Raw genomic sequence first — 24,561 nt, forward strand, 5'->3', positions numbered from 1 at the left:
GAGACAAGCAGTTCCCACTTATCGCCGCTTGGCATTTGGAACTCCCGGGCCTTTGCCAATACCTAATAAACACCATACTTCATGCTTTGCCGTCGTCACCCACGCATCCCTTGATGCCTGCTGACGATGGCTGCTACTGCACACAGTCAGCATTTCACTTTGACATATGACTCCTTTATGATCTGCATTTATATTAAGTGAATACAGTCTGCATGATGTCATTGTGACATAATGGAACGATGGTTGTGTGTCACTGAGGGTGGAGATGAGTAGTGTATTATGAAAACTTACAAATAAAAAAAAAATAGCTTTGACTTGGGAGGTCAATTGGACCTGGGTTCTAATTTTGGTACTGATACAGCTCTGTGACCTTGGGAAGTCATTTATCTTCCCTGGGCCCAATTTTGTCACCTGTGAAATGGGCTAAGAGCTTGTTCTAATAGGATTACTGTGAGGAGTAATCAAGATAATGGATTGTTCATGAATCTTTTTATAAATGGGCCTTAATCCAAAAATGACTTCAGTCAGTTGCAATAGTGTATATAAACTGCCTGGCACACAGTAGTGGCTCAATAAAGCATTAATTTCCTTCCCCTGACCTTCTTCAGAGTGGTAAGTTTCAGTCCCTATCTCCCCCCATTTCATTTAATACACTTCTGGAACTTCCTGTGAGAAAACTGACCCCATCTCATTTTGAATAAAAGAAATTTTGTTTTAAATCTCAACAAAAACAAATCACCTACTACAAATTCCTCATCCCCTTTATTCACAACACACAGCTTCAAATTACTTTTGGCCTTTTCCAAAAAATCAAACCCACCCTAAAAGGTCAAGGATTCACCACAGCCCAGGCTATTAAGAAAATGCTGACATCTGAAGTAATTTCTCAAGAAGAAGTCACCAATTCCAACTCTCTTGAGCAAGCTGGTAGAACTGACAGAAAGGCACCCCCACCTCTGCCCACCCCCAAAAGACTTCTTTGAGCTGGCCCCTTCCTTGGGATTCTTACATTTGACCCTCTTTGAAGGAAAATCTACCTCATCGTCCCCAGCTCCCACTCTGTGGATCTAGTTCCTACACTCAGTGAGAATAGATTTTGTTGCCTCTGAGAATGCATGAGAATGTATGCTGGAATTCACAGACAGCAAGCTGAGGATAGGTCTTCAGGGGAAATGATGGCCAGAGCTGGAGGATGGAGAGGCCGTCCCTCCTTTTATGGGAAAGATGCAAAAGGAGCCCGGGGAGTTCTCCAGAGATGGGATGCTTCGGGGAGCTAGGCAGTGTCTCCCCTGTATCAGACACACTTTGTTTTGTTTTTTGGTGGTACTAAGGTTTGAACTCAGGGCTTTGTGATTACAAAGCAGGTCCTCTACCTCTTAAGCAACACCTTCAGTCTGTTTTTGTTTCTGATGGGGTCTCATTATGCTGTTGCCGGGGCTGGCCTCAAAATATAGGACTGCAGAGATCCTCCTGCTTCAGCCACTTCAGTAACCCTGAGCGCACTTTGTAACAACAGACATACCCACCGTCCCAACCAGAGGTCCACTTAGCTAATCAAAGGGCAAAGGCAGGGCCTGAATAGCTCAGGCTCATTCCAATATCCTCAGATCAAAACACCAAAGGACCCACTCCACCTCCTCCTGCCAGCTTAGAAGCTTGTTTCTCCTAACCTCACAATTCAGGAGAAGCCCCTGCCCTAATTAACCTCACAGACCTTCAAGAACAGTGAGGTCAAGTGAGAAGAGCCCAGACTCCAGAGGTAGCCAGCTGACTGGCCAGGTGACTGCAGACAGATAGATCCTGCTGCTTCCCATCTCCAAGTCTCAGTTTCCTTCTCTAAGAAAGGATCTGTGTAAGACCTACTTGGATTGGGGGAGGGGTGGTTGGAAAGGAGGCATAAGGGTGTGTGTGTGTGTGTGTGTGTGTGTGAGAGAGAGAGAGAGAGAGAGAGAGAGAGAGAGAGAGTCACTGTTTAGTCCAGATGGCCTCAAACTCGTGATTCTGCCTTACTCAGCCTTTGGAGTGCTGGGACTACAGGTATATGCCACCACCCATGGAGGTTTACACTGGTAAAATGAGATGATGTGGGTTCTTTAAGAGTGGCAGCCAATATTCCCAAGGTCTTCAGGAGGTAGGCCCCGTGTGGCTCCCCTGCTCTTGAAGGAAACCGGGGCATCTTTTGAGCCCACAGAGATGGAGGAAGCCTCTGAAGTCCCAGAGCAGCTGAGCTCTCACTAGGAAGGTGGGTGGGGAAGGAGAGCAGCCACAAACAGAAGGGCCTAGACCTGGCACTGTGGGGTCAAGAGCTTTGGCCTTCTCTCTCTTTCCTGCCTGTAGGTTCATCTCATGGACAAGGGGTTCTTGTTGCTAGAAGTCCCACCTTTGAGAAAGCGATAGAGCCCAGTGGTAAGCCCAGCACTCTGTGTGAGGGAATTATCCCTCTCACGTGGCTTGCCGTAAGATCTCCAGTCAGTTAAAGATAAACAAGTCCTTATCCTCCTGCTAATTGGTTCAAATCGATTGACCCTACAAGTGGATCTAATGTATAACTGGTAAGAGACAGCTATGTGCCAAGCAACCAGTGCACTTAACTAGCTGTCACTCAAGCAACTGTACAAGGCACATTAAGCCAAATTTACCAGAGTGCCTTCTCCTGATAGGCTGTTCTAATCCCTCATTGGGTTAAAACATTTGCTGGGTCAACAACGGGCCTGCTTAAAGACCCTGGGTCCGATTAGGCAGGAGAAGGTAACACCAGGGTAGATGCCTTAGGGAGGTGGAGGGAGCCCTGAGCCTGTGACAAGAGTCCCTAGACCCTGCCCTGACTGCACTGTGTTGGCTCAGGCAGCTTGGCAGGACCAGAGGCCGAGTCCCCAGCGCTGGCAGAGGAGGAGCAATACAGCGATTTCAGGTTCTCTCAGGATCTGGTTCCCATTTGCCTTTTGCTCTGCTTCCTCACTCACTCTTCTCCCAGGAAGGCTGGAGCCAGGGCAGCCCACCTCAGGGGCCAGGTCACCACTTGCTCCAAGTGGGAGCTGATGTTCAGGCTTATTGTTGCTAGTGTCTGAAATGGCCCAGAAACCGGTAATGACAACAGACAACAGGAGATGGCTGAAAACTCTTGGCCAGAGTATAGAGAACAGCGGCTCTCCCCAATGTCCCTCGAGGGAGTGCTGGCAGCTGACCGGGAATGGCCCCCCAGGGGGAGAGGCAGCCAATCACCCCCAGCTTTTCTCTGCTCTAGTAATAAACCTCTGCTGAGATCATTCCGAGCCCCCTCCTCAGGGTCTGATCCTCCCTGCTTTGCCTTATCAGCCCTGACTTTCACAAGCACTTAAATTCATGAGGAAAGGGAAAAAGTGAAATCAGATAGAAATGCAGGTCTGTTTGCTGTTTTCTCCAATGAAATGGTTCTGGGTAAACAGCAGACGCCTTTGATGAAATCCCAGCAGGCTTAAACAATAAAGCTGGTTACAAACTCAATCTGGCGGAGATATCAGATCTGAAATTGTTTCAAAAAACATGTCAACATTTTCTAATGCTCCTAGAAAAAAAAAAAAAAGGAAGAAAAACTTCCTGGGCTGCCCACCATGGAGTCTGGGTCAGGGAGACAGGACAGGGGCAACAGAACCTGGCCTCTGCTCAGGCCCCCAAGGATTTGGTGCACCAGGAACCACTGAGCAGGCTGTTCCAGATGCTGGAGGAACCCCCCTGCTAGCTGCAGGAGTATAAATGGTCATTTCACAGTCTTTGCCCAAGCCAAGCAGGGCACCATCTCCCTAGCCCAACCTGGCCTCCCTGCCTCCACCCTTAACTCCCTCCTTCCTTTTTTCACACTGCAGCCAGCGGAAGCTTTTAAAAATGTAAATCAGAGCATGTCATTCCTTTGCTTAAAACCTGTAACACCATCACACAACACTTACAGTAAAATCCAAACCCCTCCCATGGCCTGTAAGACCCTAAGGGACCCACCACTGCCTACTTCTACCTCACTCACTATACTCAACCTCCAGGGCCCTTCTTCCAAGTCCTAGAGCACACCAATTTCTTTCCTGCCAATGTGCCTTTGCATTTGCTCTGAAATTTGCCAGGGATGATTTTATCCCAACCCATTGTCATCTGTCAGCTCCCTGACCACCCTTGCTCATGTTGTCCTTTCCCTAGCCAAACACAGTATCACATTACAGTTTTCCTCTCTACCCTAAATTCAACCACTAACTGAAACCATCTTTTGTGGTCCTTTAGAATGTAGTCTGTCGGCAGCCAAGACTTGTGTGTCTCCTGGCTGGCAGCCTGAGCCTGGCATACAGTAGGTGCACAGTAATTGCTGCATGAAGGAATGAGCAGCAAGGATGTCATCAGTTCTTCTATGTATCCTCCAGGGCAAGGCTGGGGAGACCAAGTCTACCACACCATAGGAGTACCTTCCCCCTCTCTATGGGCCTCCCTGTTTCATCCAGGCCCCTGGGCCTTGGAGGTCAGGTCTGGCCTGGTGACAAGAACACAGGCAACAGCTGGGGCTGAGATGTCTCCACTCCCTTTACTGCACTGCCTTTTTCCCGCAGGGCCTGCCTCTGCTTTCCCCACCCTACCTGCTTACTGGTGGCCTCTTAGCCAGGAGGTGGGCAGCAGCGGTCAGTGGAGAGCCTTCTAGGAAAGGCGAGGGTGCAGGTGTGCTCAGGTGGGTTCCCGGGTCTGGAACCTGGGGACAAACAGTGATGCCACCCTCAGGGCGCAGGACAACCCCCTCTGCCACCCCGGCTGCCATCGATCCTGTGCAGCCTCATTACTGAGGAGAGCAGTCGGGGCTGGCAGAGGAGCCAGACGGCTGCGGAGGGGGCAGGGAGGCCTCCTTGGCTCCCTGGCCCGGATTAAATATTTACTATATTTTGTTTGGCCTTTGCGGGAGAGGAGGGGAGGGCTGTCGCACGGATCTGGAGCTGCTGGGCCCAGTCCAGGGGCAAGGGAGGTGCCCCTAAGCCTCCTGCAGGCAGAACGGTGGGTGGAAATCTGAAGTAGGGACAGGTGTGGGACCAGGTGGGGAACCTAGGCCTGTTCATCATCCCAGGGCTTCTTCACTAGGCAGCCCGGGATCTGGTCACCCAGGTCGCCCCTGCATTTTCCTACCCACCCGCTCTAGGCCCGGGTTTAGCAGCAGAGAAAGGAAAAGGGAGTGGTTTCCTCCCCATATTGCCCCAGGGGCTCTGGGAGTGCTCTAAAAAAAAAAAAAGACTGCTGGGTGCGCAGCCAGAGAGGATCCCAGAGGCCCTTTCCGCTGCCTCTAGCACACATGCAATTCTAAGCATCCAGTTAACATCCCACCCCACAGAGGAGGAGACAGGCACAGTGATGTGCAGGGTATGGAACAAAGCCTCTGCCCTCATGGAGCGTACTGTCTGGTATGCACAAAATATGAGCACCATTATCTTTCTATCCTTATGTGTGTGCACTATGCCACACGTACAACGGTGACTGCTCTCAACAGCCCCATGGTGGATGTATTCACCCTAGAGAGCTGCTCTCATCACATTCTCCACACCAGGCACACACATCCTTGCCCAGCCCTGACACTATCTCTTACACATAGGTGTATGCACACATTGAGTGGCTGCTCTACCCCACGGTGCACCCATCAATATAAACACACACAAATGCTCAGCATGGTGGTACACATCTGTAATCTCAGCACTTGGGAGGCAGTGGGAGGAGGATTACAAGTTTGAGGCCAGTGTGGGCTACCTAGTGAGACCCTGTCTCAAAAAATAAAAACAAACACAGTGACTCACATGTGTAATCCTAACTAGTCAGGAGGCTGAGACCAGGAGGATCAAGGATCCAGGCCAATACAGGCAAATAGTTGTTGAGAGCCTGTCCCCCACCCCAACTCAGTCAATAAGCTGGACATGCATGGTAGTACAAGCCTGTGGTCCCGACTATGAGAGAGGCCACAGGTAGGAAGATTGCCATCTGAGGCCAGCCCTGGACAAGAAATTTGGGACCCTACCTTAAAATAACTAAAGCAAAATGAACTGGGGGCATGACTCAAGTAGCAGAGAGCCTGCCTAGCAAGTATGAGGCCTTGAGTTCAAACTCAGGCCAAAACAAACCAAAAAACTATGCTTACTCAGAACTGCTTACCATCTTATACATGTAGACATACAGGCCACATACAAAGCGCAGTTTGACACCTCCACCCTTGCACATGCTGGTGTATGCACACACACACAGAACTCTCTATTCCCTTTCTCCTCTTCGTGTACACATATGCACATCACACGTATGAACTGAAAAGCCCAACCCTACCCCAGTCTTATATATGTGTCTCCTTACACACACACACACACACACACACACACACACATACACACACACACACTCACTCACTCAGGCATGCGTGTACGAGCTGACTGCAGGCGGCTGGGGAAGAGCTGCAGCCTCCAGCCCTGCTCCTATTTAAAGAGAAGCATTGCTGGAAGAGGAACAAAAGCAAAGCCAGCTATAAATAGCCACCTCCCTCCTGCTTTTCCTGCCCTCCGGCCTGGCCCTGCCTCTCCTCTCATGCCTAAGGCCCAGAGCAGCTAAGGCAGACCTGGGGAGGGGGGGCGGGGAGTAGGTAGTGGGGCCCTGGAGGCCACGTGGCCAACCACTGAGCACTGGAGCAGGCCAGGGACTCTGGGCCTTGGTGGGTGCAGGGACATAGAACTGGCCACCTGCAGCCAGCCCTGTGTGCATGTGCCCAGCACAGAGGGAGGGAGGTCTTCTGGGCCAGGGCTGCTGCCTCAGCAGAAACTGCAAGGCTGGCAGCTGTGGTGGGAGAAAGACAGCTCTGCCAAGCAGTGGCCACAGTGCTGGGGTACTACCTTCCTGGCTAGGCTAGGCTTCTCCTGGTTGAGTTTCTGGGTAGCTCTTGGAGCCCATAGTCAGGGATACTGGGTGCCCGGTAAGGAAGCAGCAAGGGGCAAAAGAAGGCAGGAGGATGGAGGGTACAAATCCTATTCTGAGTTCCAGTTCCACTTGCCTATGAGTTCCAACAGTTAGAGGCAAGGTCCTAACCATACCACCCAGCCTTGGGTTCAACCCGCTCTTCAAGAAGGAATGATGCATGAAAATCAGCGGTGCAGGGCAGGCCTTGGGAGCTTGGTGGGTCCTGGGATGGGAGAATTGACAGACTGCCCTCTCTGTCTGAGAAGAATCCCATAAAAACAATAATAATGGTTATTTCATTTATTTGGTATTTACCAAATGCCAGACACTGGACTATCTTCATCTTATTTGATCCTCTGTGAAGTAGATTCTGTTTATTTTCCCATTTTACAAATGAAGAAACTGAGACTCAAGTGCTTGCTCCAAGGCACACAGCTCCCTAGAGTACAAAGCCAGGGTACAAAGTGGAGCTGAAACCAAACCCTTTTCTCTCTTCCTGGAGTCTGGGGAACTCTGATCCTCAGGTTAGCCCTCCTCAGTGGCCAATGAGACTTAAGCTAAACTAGGCTACCTTTTCCTGACCAGCCCATGACTGGATAGGCCTCAGGGAGCCAGGGTGGGATTTGATGCGTCAACCTCCCCAACCCTGGGTCCCTGGCTCCCTGAGGGGCCTCTCCACTTCAGCCCTGGGGAAGTGGGGGAGGGGAGAGCTCAGGCAGACCTACTTTCAAGACTTTAATCCTTTTGCTTAAAGGATTTTTTTTTTTGCTTGGGGAAGACTTGGTCTGATCAGAGGAGAGACGCAGGGAGCTGACAAGCTTCGGAGGATGGGGGGTGATGAGGAGAAAGAAATACATATTTATTACCCTCAATTATTAAAAAATAGCTAGAACCAGATCTTAGGTCCTGGCAGACACTGGCATTTGTTCAAGGACTATTTTCTCTCTCTCGTTAATTCCGTTGAGATTGTAATGTGGTTAGCTTATTAGTAAAAACACCCTTAGCCAATTCCCAGTGGGGTAGGCCAGTCAACTACTAGTGAGGCAAACAGGGCCTCCATACCCCAGGTATAGGTAAGGACCCAACTCAGCAGAGAGAGGGTGGGGTGGGAAGAGTCTGTGCCCCTATTTGGGGCACCCTAGCTCTCCTATCCCTGCTGCTTTCCGGGACAAACCCTTCACCAGTAAGAGGCCTTACCCCTGGGTTGCTGTTCTCTTCAAAGAAGTGGAGAGAGAAAAATCAATCCCATTCCAGCTTCCTTTGTGGGGGAGGTGAGACATCTGGACCCCAGGCTTCAGAGGGTTTCCCCAGGGACTGCCAGCACCCAGGACACACCCTTTTCCTCCCAGAAATGTCTGCCTGCAGAGAGGGGGCAGGTCCTGAGTGTGGTGCAAAGATGTATGGTGCCTGCAAGGGTCTGGGAACTTGCTGATGCCTGACCCACAGGCTGCCACATGGGGCTCTTTGTTGAGGATGGCTCTGGGTCCTGTCTGGCTGCTGGCTGAGGTATGCCAATGGGTATCACTGACCTCCCACAATGACCTCCATCTACTTGGCTCCTGCAAAGGCCTGGAACCATCACCCTTCTCTTCTGCCCCTGCTGGGAGGCCACAAAGCACATGGCCTAGGCTGCCAGATGTTGGGTATGGCACAGCCTCTAACGGTGGCCTTGCCAATCCGAGGTCTTGCCAATTGGCAAGTCACACTATGGACCATTTTGAAGCCATTAAAACTAAGGCTTTGCTGGGCATGGTGGTGCACACCTGTAATCCCAGTAATTGGGAGGTCGAGGTAGGAGGTTTGAGAGTTTGAGGCCAGCCTGGGTGTGAGACTCTGTCTCAAAAACAAAATAAGAGTTCAAACCCTGTACCACCAAAATAAATAAATAAATAAACAAATAAAAACAAAAGGGCTGGGTCATACTTCAAGTGGTAGAATACTTGCCTAGCAAGTGTGAAACCCTGGGTTCAAACCCCAGTACCAAAAACCTAAGGCTTAGCTAGCTGTGGTGATATGCCTACATTCCCAGCTATCCAGGAGGCTGAGGTAGGCAGAGTGCCTGGGCCCAGAAATTTGAATTCAGCCTGGGCAATATAAGGAGATTGTGTCTCAAAAAAAAAAAAGCTGGTGGCTGGTGGCTCACTACTGTAATCCTAGCTGTTTGGGAGGCTGAGATCAGGAAGATCATGGCTTAAGGCCAGTCCAAGCAAATAGTTTTTGAGATTCCATTTCCAAAATAACCAGAGCAAAAGGGACTGGAGGTGTGTCTCAAGTGATAGAGTGCCTGCTTTGCAAGCACCTGATTTATACACACAAAGCCCTGAGTTCAAACCTCAGTCCCACCATCAATCAATCAATCAATCAATCCAAGGCTTAGCACTGCCTGACAGAACAATAATGTCACCATTTGTAAATCAGCGGCCATTTTATCCTCAGACCTCACTTGAGAAACTTCCAAGGACAGCCCCGCCCCTTAACAGAAATTCCCACGCTCTAAGACAGCCCCACCCCTACCAGAGACTACCGCACATGCGCTAACTTCCATAACCTCCCCTTCTATAAAAGCCCCACCTGGCCCAGAATCACTGCTGCGCCATCTTTCCCCAGCCAGCCTGGCAATTGGAGCCTGCCATTAAACTTTGCTGTATGGACGTAAGACTTTTCTCGTGAGCTTTCTTTGTGAGCGGCGTTTTTCCTAACACTCCAACATGGAAAGATGTCCATACCACACCCACGGTTAGTTAACAAGACAGGGCGCATTTATAGGAATGGAGGAAAGAAGAATAGAAGTTGCTTTCCCTCTCTGTTCTTTGGGTTGTGACATTAGTGATTTTCTTTTTTTTTGTTGTTGTTGCCAATTGGGGCTTTCCAACGTTTTCTGCCATGGCTATGCATTTTTTGGCATGTTCAAAAAATGTGCTGTATGGCTGTTGAATCAACCAACCCTCCTCCTCCCTGATACACAAGACTTTCCAATGGTCAGGCTCCTACCATTGCCTTACTACTATACAGCTCGTTCACTTGTCCTCTAGTCTTTCTGACATTTCCTTCAAGGCCCACCTCCTCTCCTAAAGCCTGGCCAGTTGAGCTTGGGGAGGAGGGCCTGCCCCTCCAGCTGCCTGTCCTTTCCCTTTTCCCCAGTGTGTAGGTTCTCCCACCAGGTGGTAAATGTCCTTAGAATGGGAACTGGTACTCAACCTATTGCCTAGTTCTGGCCATACCTGGACCACAGTGAGAGTTCACTCAGGAAATGGTGAGGGACATAGCTCAGTGACACAGCACTTGCCAAGCATACACAAGGACCTGGGTTCAACCCCTAACACTGCCAAAAATCAAAACAAAAACTACTAAATGACTACAAAGCACAGGGGAACTGATGGACTGAAGGGAGACAAAAGGCTGGCGTATGAGTGAAGTCATGGGTGAAAACAAGATCATACACAGGGGCTGGCAGAGTAGCTCAAGTGGTACAACACCTGCCTAGCAAGTATGAAGCCTGGAGTTCAAATCCCAGTACCACCAAAAAATAAATAATAAATAAATAAATAACACTATTCACAGAACTCAGTTCTAGGGTATATGCTTTGGAGTAAAAGGGAAGGGCTTACGGGAACTGATCTCCAGACTGTAACCTGGTCCATGTAAATAGCCCAGAAAGGGAGGTATCTGACCTTGATGCCAAGAAGGATCCCCAGACCCACCACTACTCCTCCTCCCCCATAATAGCTGTTGCCTTGGTCTCTGAATCCCGGGGCAGGTGACTGATGGACATGGGACTGGACCCAAGTTTCAGATTCTCCAAAGGAATCTGAAACTACAGTCTGAACCTCAGAATGCCTGTCCTGGCCACAACCCCATAGGCAGCCAAGTATCATATCAGGTACACTCCTATCTCAGGGCCTTTGCACTTGCCATTGTTTTTTCTGTCTGAAGAACTCTTCTTAGTCAGAGGTATCTCTGGTCATCTGTAGGTCCCTCTCTGGTCACTTTCTCTTGTTTCTTTGGTGGAACCAAGGTTTTGAACTCAGGGCTTTATACTTGCAAAGCAGGTGCTCTACTACTTATTCACACCTTCAGTCCATCTTGTTCTAGTTATTTTGCAGATGCAACTTGCAAACTGTTTGTATGGGCTGGCCTCGAACCTCCATCTTCCCAATCTAGTCTCCCAAATAGCTAGGATTACAGGCGGCGAGCTACTGGCGCCTGCAGCACTTTCTATTCTTTAATTGACTTTCTGCTAATTTCCTCCTAAGCACTTACCGTCAATGAATAGAGTGTAATTATTTATTGTCTATCTCCCCACCCCCAACAAGAATGTAAGTTCCATAAATACAGGGTCTTGGGTTTTTTTATTGCTTCATTCCCAGTGCCCAGCCAGCAGAAGGCCACACAATAGTTTCATAAATGTTTGTCAAGTGGGAACAACCCTCTTTTGCCCCTTTTGGCTGACAAGGTAAGAGGAGGCCAGGTGTAGAACATGATCTGTTACATGGCCTGACAAGAGCCATGCATAGCTGGCTCAGTTGGGGTCTTCCCTCTGAAATAAAACTTGCAACACCAAAAGCATGAAGCAGTGCACTGTGGGAAGAGAAGGGGAAAGGCTGTCATGAAGGCCAAGCCAGAAGTGGCCACATTGGGCCTTGTGCGAGGGTCTGAAGATCAGATCTAGGGGTGAGGAAGGCAGAGTCAGAAAGGAAGAGGACCAGGAAGGGGACCATAGAGAGGCTGCACTTCCTAGAGCCACCACTCCCTGGAGGTTTAGGGCGTCCAGGTCATTCATCTCCGTGTACTACTGCCCGCCCCCCACCAATGAGGGAAGGGAGGGAAGGAAAAGGAGCAGTTCAAAGGAACAAGCCATTTTCACAGATGGGAGAGAAGACAAAAGAGGCAGTCTTCTCACCCCAGGTATCACCTGATCTCTGCTTCAGCTGGCAATTTTACCTCCTCATGTTTGGTCCAGCCTCATTTAAACTGTTCAGATCTCTGAGAGTGTCTGCGAGAGGTTTTCATTTGCCATGGAATCAATATGTAAATTTTATTCCATAAAAATCCGCTAAGTACCACCCTAAACTTTTTCAAGTGAGAGTGTTGGTTTCATCCAGTGCAGTGCCTGCCCTGCTGGGCGTCCTCTATGGCCCACGGGACCAACCAGTCTTTGTGTTCATGTGAGCACTCAGGGGCAGGGAGGAACAGGGTTGGGCTGGGTGAGGTGGTGGCAGCCCCCGGACCCTACTCAGAGCCCCTCTGAGCCTCACTGTTCTCATCTGTAACTTGCCGTTAATTAGACCTAGTTTTTCTGTTTTTATGAGATATTGCACAGGGAAAACTGTATAATATGACTCCATTCTACATCCTCCTCTTTAAAAAACAGCTGCTTCCTCCTGGTTCCTGGTACTTTCTCTCTAAAAAGCTCTAGGGTTAGCCAAGCATCTGTAGTTCCAGTTACTCCGAAGGCTGAGGGGAGGATCATCTGAGCCTGGGGTTTTAAAACAGGTGACTCTGGACTAGGCAACAAGGCTGGAGTGTAGCTCAAGAGGTAGAGTGTCTGTCTAGACTAGGCAACATAATGAGAGCCCATCTTAACGCCCCTCCCCCAACCCAGCCAATCAACCAACCAAACGAACAAAAACACTTTAGGTTTTCATGACTTAATTTTATGGTTACAAAACAATGTAAAAATTAGATTTTTGTACTAAGTTTCTTATGTTCAAACCTATGTATAGAATCATTAGATCAATCAATACTCATTAGTCAATCACCTCATAGACACATGCATTATTTTATTTGTTTATTTGGGGTACTGGGGTTCAAACTGCAGTCCTCCTGATCTCTGCTCCTGAGCTGCTATGAGTACAGGCCTGAGCCACCAGCACACAGCTCTTATTTTCTTTTACTTCTTCCTTTCTCCCTCCTTCCTTCCCTCCCTTCCTTCCTTCCTTCTTCCCTTCTTTCCTTCTCTTCTTCCTTTTTTTTCAGTACTGTGGTTTGAACTCAGGGCTTACAATTTGAGCCCCTTTCTGTGATGGGTTTTTTTCGAAATAGGGTCTCTCCAACTATTTGCCCAGACTGTCTTTGAACCATAGTCCTCCTGATCTCTGCCTCCTGAGTAGCTAGGATTACAGGTGTGAGCCACCAGCACTGGCTCCACTAGTTTATTGGTTCAATACTTTTTACTGAATGCCATTATGAGCTATGTTTCGTTGGTATGGGATGCTGTTTTAGTCAGGTCCTGGTAGGAAAAAGCGTCCTCGGATTTAGTATACAAAGAAAGGGGGAACCCCTAAGAGATAGTAGTGTTACCTCTTACCACACACACAAGGAGGTTACTGAAGGAGGGGAAGGAGCTCTTACCAAAGTTAGACACAGAAAGATCTGTGGAGAGCACGCTGGCAGGAACCAAGTAGCAGCTGCAGTCAGGGCTGCCACAGCCTCAACTTGTACCATTTCACCACATAGCAGCTTGCCTTCCAACCCCCATCTTTCCCAGAGGCTTTCTCTAGCAGTAGACCTGGCTTTGCTCACCTTCAGAGCAGGCCCCGAATGCCAGGAAATTAGTACCTCCATAGGAGCAATGTTTAACAAATAGCTGGCAGGAGGTAGAGCATAAAAACCCCAGCTCCCTCATCCTTTGGTGAGATAACTTGGAGGTGCGTGTTCTAGACTGTATCCCAAAGTCCAGTGGGATTAGCTTTGGTTTCCTGTAGTGGTAAGTTATTGACACCTTGCCATTTCTGATTTACCTTCTCCACTCATACCCTAGGATCACTTTCCAAGGAAAATACTTGCTTGAATCCTGGTTACAGGTTGTGCTTCTAGGAAAACCTGTGGGTGACCTTTGGTGGACAGACACAGAAAGCCCATGGTGACTCACCCCTGTTTGAACCCAACTGGAAGCAAGAGGACATGAGAGCCCATTGTTGAACTTGAGACTAATCTTGAGGAACAGGGTAGAGAGCACGCTTAGAGGGGCCAGCCTCGTCATGGGACAGACTATCAGGTAAGGAAGACAGATAATAGAAAAATCATTGCAATAAAGTTGAGTGCCATGACAGGGAGGTGCGGGTCTCATGGGAACCCTCTTCTTGGTCCAGGGAATGGAAGAAGACTTCCCAAGAGGAAGCAGTGTAGAAGCTGAGACTGAAGGGCAGAGAGAAGAGGAAGAGGCAACAAAGAGTGTTCTAGGCATATTTGCTTGTGCAAATCCTCAGAGATGAAAGAGAACATGATTTGGTTGAATGAGAAGAAGATGAGCTCAGAGTTCTAAGCAGGGTGTAGAGAGGGAGGCACAGGTGGGGCGAGGCAGGAGGTGCCTGACAGCCAGGCTATGAAGACTGGGCCATCCCCTGCAGGAAAAGAGAATTGCTGAAGGCTTTTAAACAAGAGAGTGAAAGGACATCACATGGTACCCATAAATATGCACAATCTTAGTGTGTCAATGGAAAAAAGAAACTAAAGAAAAGAGAGTGACAAGAGCACACAGCACTCTAGATTCTGGCCACAATGAAAAACCTGCATTGGTGACAGCAAGTGAGGAGGAAGGGGCACCACTGGGCTAGTGGGGAAAGGATGGCGGTTGGGCAGCAAAGGAAAGGTGTGAAAGGAGCCAAGAGACTCCGCTCCGCGATGGAGAGTAAGGAGGGGTGAGGTGAGAGGGGATGATTGGAACTTTCCAGTTTTTGGGCTGGGGTGGATGGGAGGATAGTGGAGATGGGGGAAATGAGGAAGGAGCAGTTTGCTGTGAGCCAAGGGTAGAAGCAGAGATGCAGTTCCAGACTCACAAGATTTGAAGGGTCAGGAAAGGGAGGAACCACTGGGGGCATTTGGGGATTAGCCAGACAGATGCTCTGGAAATGGAACAAGTTGGGGGGTGAAGGGTAGGGGGGAGGGAGGGGGAGCAGTCAGCAATAGCTGTTCCAGCCATGGGTGTACTGAAGCTCCCAGGGGTAGCACATGAAAGGAGAGGGTCCAGGCACTGCCTTAGGGAGGCAACATGTTAAGGGATGGCCAGAGGAGGTGAAGTTGGAACAGCAGGCTGAGAAGGAGCAGCTGCAGGAGGGGAGGGATCAAGGACACAGCCATCAGGGACTGCAGGGAGGGGTGAGGTGAGAGAGATCATCCAGGACTTCCAGTTCTTGGGTTTGGGGTAGACTGGAGTCTCCAAACTGGAAGGCAGCCCGGGTGGCAATGAGGCCAAAGGAGAAGACTCCTCCCCCAGCTCTGACCAGGGCCCCCACCCTGCGCTTATGTGTTGTATATTCTAGGCTTGGACACTGGGCATCATTTGAAGAAACTACTGTACTACTGAAAATCACTTCAAAGACCAATAATCTAGTCATATTACAGATGGGTAAATTGAGGCCCAGAGAGAAGACATGCCCAGGATCCTGGGAGTCAGCTAAACCCCGCCCCAGAACTCCAACTATGGAGGTCTTCTTTCTACATCCCCACAGTCCCAAGAACAGAAAGGGCCATGGTGAGGCCAAAGCCAAGGTTGCAGGGGGGTGGGGGGGGGGGCGGTGCTGCGGTCAGAGGCAGAGCCCAGCAGCCCACAGAGAGAAAGACAGGCAGGAAAGCAAACACGCAGCATGTCGCATGCAGCACATGTCAACGAGAGGCAGCGGGCGAGTGGACTGCCTGCAGTGCAAAAGCAGAGCTCCTTTTCCTCCAGCATCCAGCCTGCCCCTTCTATCCCCACACCACTGGCCACCGCCACCGAGTGACCTCCCTAAACCCTGCCTCCCTTGAGGTTGGCCAGCCTCAGTCCCTGGCCCATCTCAGCACATCTCCTTCCTTCCCCCAGCCTGCCCAGACAAGCCCATGAATAGAACATTAAAGGCAAAACCTTCTAAAAGAAAAAGCAGCTCCCTGGTAGGAGTCGCCCCACTAAATGTCAAACGCAGAGCAAGACTTCCTGCCTTGTGAGCTTCTCACTAATGGAGGCACCTTGGCCTCCATATCCCATCATCCAATCGCCCTATAAATAAATCATCGTAAGAAGAGTGCCAATTTTCCCCCTAGGGCCTCATGAATCTCTCCACATAAGCATATGTAAAGTCCTCCTTCACTATCAGCTGGCTTGTGGGTACAGAGAGAGATGGTAAATTCTGCCCCTACAATTTGGAAGGCAGAAGCAAACTTTCACCACCACAGGCTGTGTTGAGAGCCCAGTTTTTCTCCTAACTCAGGGAAGACTTTTGCTCAATTTCCTACAAACTAATGCACTTGTCACCACAATGCTACTACCCTCTGGAACCAAGCCAGTAAGCTGCCAAGAGGCTCTATCTCTGGGGGCTGCAGTGGTCTGTCCCCTGGCAGTCCTGTGATGAATCGTGCCTATCCACCCCCAGCGAGGGTGAACCACATGCCCACTCAGCAGGCTTTGTTCCCAACATGTGTAGTGCACATAGCACTGGCCCGCCCACCTGCCCCACCCCCCCAAGGAGTGGCTCACCAGCCCGTGATGGCACCAAGCCATGCTAGTGGACTGAAGGCACGGGTACCAATGTCTACTCCAGTGCACTGGAGGTAGGCTGCTTCACCACAGTGGATCTCTGGTGTGCATGCTTTGGGAGCCTGTTGCGTGCTTGCCAGGTGTGTTTCTATGCACACACACACATACACACACACACAGCCTGTATTGTGCCAACCCTCTTGCTGTGCCAGCACGGAGGCCCCAGAGTGACTCTTGTGAATCAAATAGCAGGGGCTGTTTGCAGTTTTGTCTCCAAACTTTGCTGACTGATGAGACAGTAATCACAGGCTCAGAAGCACCCGCTGTATCTATTAGATCAGACGCCCGCCTCACCACAGCATTCCAAAGTGGGAATCTGTTCTTCCACCCCCCAAGACCAGGTAGACTCTCTGCCTCAGTTCATCTGGGACTCAGCTATGGCTGGAAGAGGACAGGAGAAGCTCTGAATCCTGCAGGACAGCTGAGTCCTGCAGGTACCATCCTCACAGCAGGCTACAGGGGCTGGACCACAGAAGGAAGGACAGTTGGCAAGGGTCTCCCTCACTCAAACTGACAGCTACTGCCCACCTGGACCAGCATGTTCTGGGGCTGTCAGTCCCCAGACAATCACCAACTAGTGTGGAGTGTGACTGTGTTGGCCAGTTCAGGTCAGCCTTTGGAGAGGTCTGAGAACCCATGCCAAACCCAGCCCCTAAATTAGCCATGGCCTTGGATCTTTTTCAGGGCTATGAAAGCCAACAGGAGAGCTCCTGGCCAGCTGTCTGCAATGAAGAAACCAGAGCAAGAGATAGAGGTCTGCCTCCACATTGAGGGGGACACAGTAGAAAAGGATGTGTAAGACCATAGCTCGGGGCTCACGTCCCAGCCAGAGAGCCTCCTGGAGGAACACAGGAAGGGAGTGCACAGAAACTGCCAGGACACAAATGATTCAGCAACACCCAGCACCCTGCAAAACAAATGTCATAGAAATCAAGACAGATGGGCACGTGAGACAGTGAAGCTTAGAGGTTGAAAGAGCAAGGAAAGAGCGTGGGCTGAGCAGACAAGCCTGAGACTGTAGTCTGACTCAGCAGTGTGCCAGCTGGGGGAGACCAGGTCCAGGGACTGCACCTGCCAGTGTCTCGGTTTCCTTGTCTTTACAATGGGAACAGCATGGTCACATTTCACAGGGTGGATGTGGAGATAGCATGCGATCAGGCACTTAGCTTAGCCCATGGTGAGTGCTCAGTAAATACAAACAGCTATTGTCAACACATGAACAGGGACTGGCATAAGTGAAGCCAGGGTATGGGAAGTTGGGAAAAATAGTCTATTCCCTGTTGCTCTTCCAGCTGACGTCCATATCCCCTCCCAGGAGGCTCCTCCAAGCATGCTCTGTGAGACCTGAAGTGACTTCGCCTTGCTCTAGTGAAGGACATTGAGCTGGACTGCCTCCTCGCCTCAGCTCATTGATAACTAAGAAGGTTTCTGCACCTGGGACCCTAGCATTGAAGCTGGTGGCTCCCTAGGTCTTCTCCCAGGCCTCAGGGGAGCTCTCATGCTGGGGCCCTTGCCCTACTCCTCTCTGTACTCTTTTTTTTTTTTAGTGATCTTGTACATGCTAGGAAAGCACTCTATAACTGAGCTACAGCCCCAGCCTTTGGGATTTTTTTGAGATAGGATCTCATTATGTAGCTGGGCTTGGGTTTGAAGTTGCTATGTTGCTCAGGCTGGCCTTGAACTCATGATCCTTCTGCCTCAGCCTCCTGAGTGCTGGGATTATAGACACACACCACCATGTCCTGACTCACTTCTACCCAGGGTGGCCTAGCCATCACACCCTGAGAAAAGGGCTGCTTCTGGCACTCAGCACCGAGGTCCTGCCTTTTGCTGTCCCTGGAGGCTCTGTTCCCATTTTGCCAGCTATTTTGCTTCCTTGGCCATCTGTTCTCTCCCTGTCATCTCCTCTCTGCTTTAACCTTAACCACTACTTCACTGCAGATGGTACCAAACAGACCCGTTCTTGACATCCTTCAAGATGCCTGCCCCCTCCTTCTCATCTCATCAGAGCAAATTGCTCTGTCCTTTCTCAGGCTCCATCCCAAAGATGTGGCCAGAGCTTGCAGTTGGATTCACCTCCTAAGACTACCGTCTGTTGAAAGCTCTGTTCCAGGTCAAGGAGGCAAATGCCTCCTCTTCCTGCCTTTTCTTTTTCCTAGTGAGCCTTCCTCTTCTTAAACTTGGCCAAGAACCTCTCCTGGCTCCAAGTGCATGTTTGCTCTGGTTCCTCTATCTTGTCTCCATAAGCAGTGCTATTTAACCCTCTGGAGAGCTGGGGGCTGGTGGTTGGGGCAGAGACCAGGAGCTCTGGGGCTCGTCTCTACAATGGAGGAACCAGTGCCCATGTTGGGTCCTGGACAGTTTCCCTATAGAAAATGTACCTAAAACTGGGCATGGTGGCACACACCTCTAATCTCAGCACTCAGGAGACTAAGGGAGGAGGATTTCAAGTTTGAAGCTAGCCTGAGCTACATACTGAGACCTTGTCTCTCTCTCTCTCTCTCTCTCTCTCTCATACACACACATACACACACACACACACACACACACACACACAAGCCCCATGTAGCCGGGTGTTGTGGCTAATGCCTGTAATCCTAGCTACTTGGGAGGTGGAGATCAGGAGGATTGCAGTTCAAGGCCAGCTTGGGCAAATAGTTCTTGAGACTCCATCTCAACCAATGGCTGGGTATGGTAGCATGAACCCGTCATCATCCCAGCTACACAGGGGAAGCACAAATACAAGGATTGTGGTCCAGGCTGGCGTGGGCATAAAGTGAGAACCTATCCCAAAAATAACCATGGGAAAAAAAATTCTAGGGGTGTGGCTCAAGTGATAGTGCACTTTACTAGTAAGGTGAGGCCCTGAGTTCAATCTCCAGTACTGCCAAAAAAACAAAACACCCAAAGAATTGGCTCCATGTTGTCATCATAGGAACTGAACCAAAACACAGTATCTATGTTGTCTGGGCTCACAGGCAGAACACTGCACTGCTGTGCTTGCCTTTATTCTGGCTGCACAAGAGAACATGCATACCTGCACTTTACCTACCAACTTCCTCTGCCTCTCCTCTCTACCGGGATGTCCTAGTGCACCCCTAAAATTCCTCCTCCTTTATTCACTTTTCTGGAGTAAGGACCAGGAGCTTTGAGGGAGAGGCAGCCAATTAGAAGCTAATTATGAAGGAAGTATTTTGGTGAGATTGGTTCCACCACACTGCATTCCTTGATTCTTTGATCAGAACAGAAACGGTCTGGGAAGACTGAAATTCTACTTATGCACCTAGATTTGGGCTGAAAAGCATTGTGTTTCAGCCCTTTTTTTTTTTTTTTTGTGGTACCAGAGTTTGAACTCAGGGCCTTCACCTTGAGTCACTCCACCAGCCCTATTTTTGTGAAGGGTGTTTTGAGATAGGGTCTTGTGGACTATTTGCCCAGGCTGGCTTTGAGCCACAATCCTCCTGATCTCTGCCTTCTGAGCAGCTAGGATTATAGGTGTGAGCCACTGGTGCCCAGCTTGTTTCAGTTCTCTTGAAAAAGGCTCTCATATTTCCTCTCTACACTTCCTGCACAGCAGAAAAGAATAATTTGGTTGTCTGTGAACATTCTTCTCCCTTCTCTCCATTGGGGCTAAGAAGGGCCATATTACCAACAGCTCCAACTCCTGGCAGAGATGGAGCCTACTATACCTGGCTGCAGGAAGACTCTCCCATCACTTAGGAAACTTCTGGATTCAAATCTTTCAGCCACCTGATAATGCCATGCTCCCTCCCTCTCTCTGCCTTCCCTTCTTCCCACAAAGGAGAAGCCCAGTTCAGTCACCAGGCTGGCCCATCTGGCTATGGAAACCAAGAGAACAAAATGCATCTTACTGGGTTGCAGGCCTTAATCTAGCTCTTCCTGAATTATTCAGGGACGGCATTAACTTATAAATGAGTGTGTTTGACTGATTTTGTGGTTGATGTACAGATAAATTCTAATGAAAGACAGCTACAAGATTTTAAATTATTAATTAGACTGCCACTTAACAAAGCCTATTTGGCACTCTATTTCCTTGCTTAACAAGACAAAAACTTTAAGGAAAGGTTCTGTATTAGCCCAGAGGCTCTTGATTTGCATTCTGTTTTTATAGCTCTAAAAATGAAAACCATAGATCCTGACCTTAAACAGGTCACTCTGGCAAAGCAAAACCCCCAGCAGGCTGCCCTTCCTTCCTGGATGTTGCTGGATGGCTAGAGGCCTTGCTTGCCCTGCCTGCCTCTCATCTCTCTTGACCAGAGAGGCTTGCTTTTTATATCCCTGTTCTGCCAGGGTAGGCCAGGAGATGGAAAAGCAGGCAGAGCAGCTGCCGAAGGCACTGTCGACAGCTAGATCCCACTGGGGCCCTTCAGGTTCACAGAGGTGGTTGTGTGTGTGACCAGCAGAGCCCATTCATTAAGAAATGGAAGGCAGTACCCCCAAACCCCCAAACCAGCCTGCCAGAGAACAGCTTTAATAGAAAATCAAAAAATCAGAAAGATGACTCTTGCGGTCAAGGCCTACTCTTTCTAAACCTCCCCCAGAATCTAGGGAGGGCAACTCTTTCATCATCCTTCAAACACTTTCCAAATCATAAACTATGATTTGGAACTTGCTCAGGTCTAGGACCCCATGTAGAGCTCTGCATCTGATGGGCAACAGTCATGTCAACTCATCCTATAATGGTGCTGTCTTGAACCTTTGAAAACAACTCTAAAAAAGAAACTTCAATGACCAGCTCCCTTGGCATTTGCCTGAGGCATACTTTTGGCTTTGGGCACATACCTAGAATCCCCACAGAGAATCTAAGTGTCCTCTACATGTGTGCAGAAGAGACAAATCCAAGGGATCAGATTAAGTGCCAAAAGAGGAAACTGTCCAGGAAAGGACCAAAACAAAAGTCATTTGCCCACACAGTGTCCCAGCAGCAGGCTCCAGGCCACCCAAGCCCAGTTGGATCCAATCAAGGGCTTCTCTGCTCTGCTTCTCCCAGGTCAATCCAGGTGCAAACCTTTGTTGGTAGAACCTCTCCGGCTAACAAGGCCTTGCAAGAAGGGAAAAACAGCCAGAGTGGCAAACTCACGTGACTGCCAAACCTCCAGTGGCCACTTCTTGAGCAGGGTAAGCCTAGCTCCAGGGAGCAGCCCCCAGAATGCACTGGGCTCATCTAGAGCTGGGCCTCTGGCTAGAGAGGATAGAGCTCCTGGAAGCTGCTGGAGCCTCCCTGGGCACCTAAGCCATATAAATAAAGTGTGTGGGTTGCTTCGTGGCTCATTTTTAACTGTAAACTGCCAAAAGACAAAAGACCAAAAGGGAAATGAGATGTCAGTTCTTTATTATTTCCATCATAGAGTTGCAGCCCAGACATGGAGGCCTTTTAAAACTACCTGAGAAGCCTTCACCACTGGGGCAAGTTTACATGCTGCAGGCCCAAGCTTTTCAGAGTTGGGCCTGTTCTCATCTCTGTAAAAAGCACCTTCTCTGTACAGACACACTCTGGCCAGCACAGATCATTCGCTGAAAGGATTTTTCTGTGCCTTTCTGCACGGAAAGGAACTGCAGTGTATCAGTGAAGCAGTTCCTCCAACTAGCCATAGAGACTTTTTCCACACCACAGTAAAAGGCAGCCAGTTTGCCCGCACTGCACTGACCCACGTGGAGGGCACAAGTCACACACAAGTTTGTGACTACTCCTATACAATGGGGTAACGAAGCCTCCACGGTTGGCCTGAGGCAGGACCACCACTCAGTCTTTCCTGCTCCCACCGAAGGCGTGGTTTCTTCACCCACCTGTCTGACCTGCTTATCTGGGTCTTCCTCATCACCCCACAACTGTTTCTTTCTGCCCATCTCGGGGCTTCACTTCCCCCCACCTCCTTCACCTTCCCCCTCCCATTTTCTCCTTCTCGATCCCGCTGTGAGGTCAGAATCCTGTGCTTACGACACCTCGGTCTGTTGCCATGGAAACAGGGGCGGATTAAGGCTGGAGCGCGGAGCGCAGGGATCAGGCCCCTCCGTTACCTGAGCTCCCGCTTTAGCCGGCTCCTGCAGGGCCGGAGCTGCCTGCCGCAGGCGCCACGGCTCGTGCTCCAACTAGCCGGGGCCAGGGACAAGGAGGTCCCAGCGAAGCGCCACAGCCCGCTAGGACCCGGGAAGGGAGAAAGGCAGACGCAGAGGCCCGAGCCGCGGGCGGCCGGTCCGCGGGCTCACGGCGTGGTCACCTGCCCTCCCTGGGCCGGAGGGATGGTATCCCGCGCTGCAACCACGTGGGGGCGCGGCAGGACTTCCCCGGCGCCCGCGCCAACTTTGCCGCGTTCTGTACCCCGGCCGGGCTGCCAGGCAGTCCGGGTGAGGTGGTTGCAGAACCAGCTCTCCTCAAGTTGAGCCTGGCACCGGTCGCGCATACCGCCGGCACGGCTTTCGCCTTCCCGTCCCTCCGATCCAGATATTAGGAAAGTTTGAAGAACCGGACTTCTGGCGCTTGCCACTCCCCACCTTCAGCTGCTGGGTGCCCACAGCCTGTCCCTGGGGATAAAGCAGGGCTGCAGGGAAGATGCCGGCGTCCGCGCCGCTCCTCGCGAGCTGGGGCGCACGGTGACTGAGCGCTGGCTGCAATAGAACGCGGGTTGAACCTGGCCCGGCCGAAGCGGCAAAAGCAGGGGCGGGTGCCCGCGCAGGGAATGGAGCCTACAAGTGCAAAACTTTATAATGGCAAAGCAAAGGTCCCAGGAGGCCAGCTCTCCCTTTATCACACTCTGGTCTCGGACTGACCCCTGGAACCCTATTCCTAGGCCTGGCCACTCGATCCATGGAGCAAACCCCTTGTCTCAGGGGTGGCTCAGGCCACCGACGGGAGCTGAGCTCTAGCACAGCCCCTAGGCGAGTGCGTCTCACAAAGCCAGCCATATCGCCCGGGTCTGCTTCCCGCACCCGGCTCCCGGGCGCCGGACGGATTTCGGGCTCGTGGCTCTGCCCCGTGCGCATCCAACTCTAACTTGCCTCTGCGGTTCTAACTCACCTTTGCGAAGCATGTTGGCCGCGGGGCCGCCGCTCCGAGGTCGGCCTAGGCGTGCTCCCTCCCGAGGTCCAGATTCAAATCCCTGGGCGCCAGCTGCAGCTAATCCGAGCGCGTCGAGGCGGGGGCAAGCCTGGGATCCGCTTGTGCCCGGTGGCCAGGCCCCGCAGGGGCATGGTTAGCCCAAGCCCCGCGCCGAGGGCACCGGCGCCCGCCAGCAACCGAGGCACTGCCAACCAACCCTGTCCGCTCTCCCAACCCCCGAGCAAGCAGCTTGCTCCGTGGAGCCGGCGGCCTGCTTCTGCCTCCTCGAGCACTTTGCAGGCGGTTTTGAGGGAGGACGCCGCCCCCCGGCCGGCCGACCGCGGCCCCCTCCTTTCCGCCCCCTCGGGCAGCCGCCGCGGCGGCTGCTGCAAAAGGGCGCTCGCAAGCACAGCAGAGCTCCGGGGAAAGCGCCCGGCGCGCGTTTGGAGGACCGAGCGATCGGCGGAGCGGGGCGCCTCCCTTCCTCCCCCCGGCTTCCCCCACCTCTCCTCCTCCTCCTCCCTCCCTCCCTCTCTTCTCGCTAGCTCGCTCCCTCCCTGTTCCGCTCCCCGCCCCCGCTCACGGAGCGCCTCCCATACAAAATTTATGAAAGTGCTCTCAGCTCGCGGTGCCGAGCGCCGTCCTATTCCCAGGGCAGCGGCGCTCAGCCGTGCGGCGCCGCCTCCCAAGGTGTTTTCGCTGCGCCCGCCCCCGGGGACGATCCTCTGTCCGAGTCCGTCCAAGTACCTGCCCCAGCCCCCGGGCTGGTCCTCGGACCCATCGAACGGCCCTCTCCGGCCCCTCAGGCTTCACAGAGCCCGCACCCGCAGCCCAGCCCCCGCCCGCTCGCCCTTCGTGGCTGGAGGTCATCGAGAAAGGCGGCTGGAAGCTTGCGCCCGGAGTCCGCCGCCCAGAGTCTTGCTCACAAGTCGGCACCCCCGCCCCATCTCCTCCCTGGCCAGCGCCTCTTCCTCCTCTGAGACTCGACGGCTCTTCCCTGTCCAAAACAGTTCGGGCGAACCAGCCGTTCCCCATCCCGCGTCCCAGGATATTGTTCTTTTAGGGGAGA

At 51.3% G+C, this 24,561-nt stretch overlaps 1 protein-coding gene across 2 annotated transcripts in view; it reads right to left on the bottom strand.

Annotated features, from left to right (window-relative positions):
- Positions 1–23,946, bottom strand: part of Rtn4rl1 (reticulon 4 receptor like 1) — a 65,665-nt gene extending 41,719 nt beyond the window's left edge. The window contains exons 1-2 of one of the 2 annotated variants that reach the window (XM_074046582.1): positions 23,472–23,946; positions 4,593–4,702 (exon numbers count right to left, since the gene is read on the bottom strand). Coding sequence is in view for 1 of the 2 variants with exons in the window: in XM_020169116.2 (XP_020024705.1) it covers positions 23,472–23,484 (13 nt within the window). In the remaining variant the exon portion in view is untranslated. The remainder of the gene's footprint in view (positions 1–4,592; positions 4,703–23,471) is intronic. The other variant, XM_020169116.2, reaches the window with a different exon arrangement.
- Between the last annotated feature and the right edge of the window lie 615 nt (positions 23,947–24,561).

This window comes from Castor canadensis, chromosome 11, assembly GCF_047511655.1.
Source record: "Castor canadensis chromosome 11, mCasCan1.hap1v2, whole genome shotgun sequence".
NCBI lineage: Eukaryota > Metazoa > Chordata > Mammalia > Rodentia > Castoridae > Castor > Castor canadensis.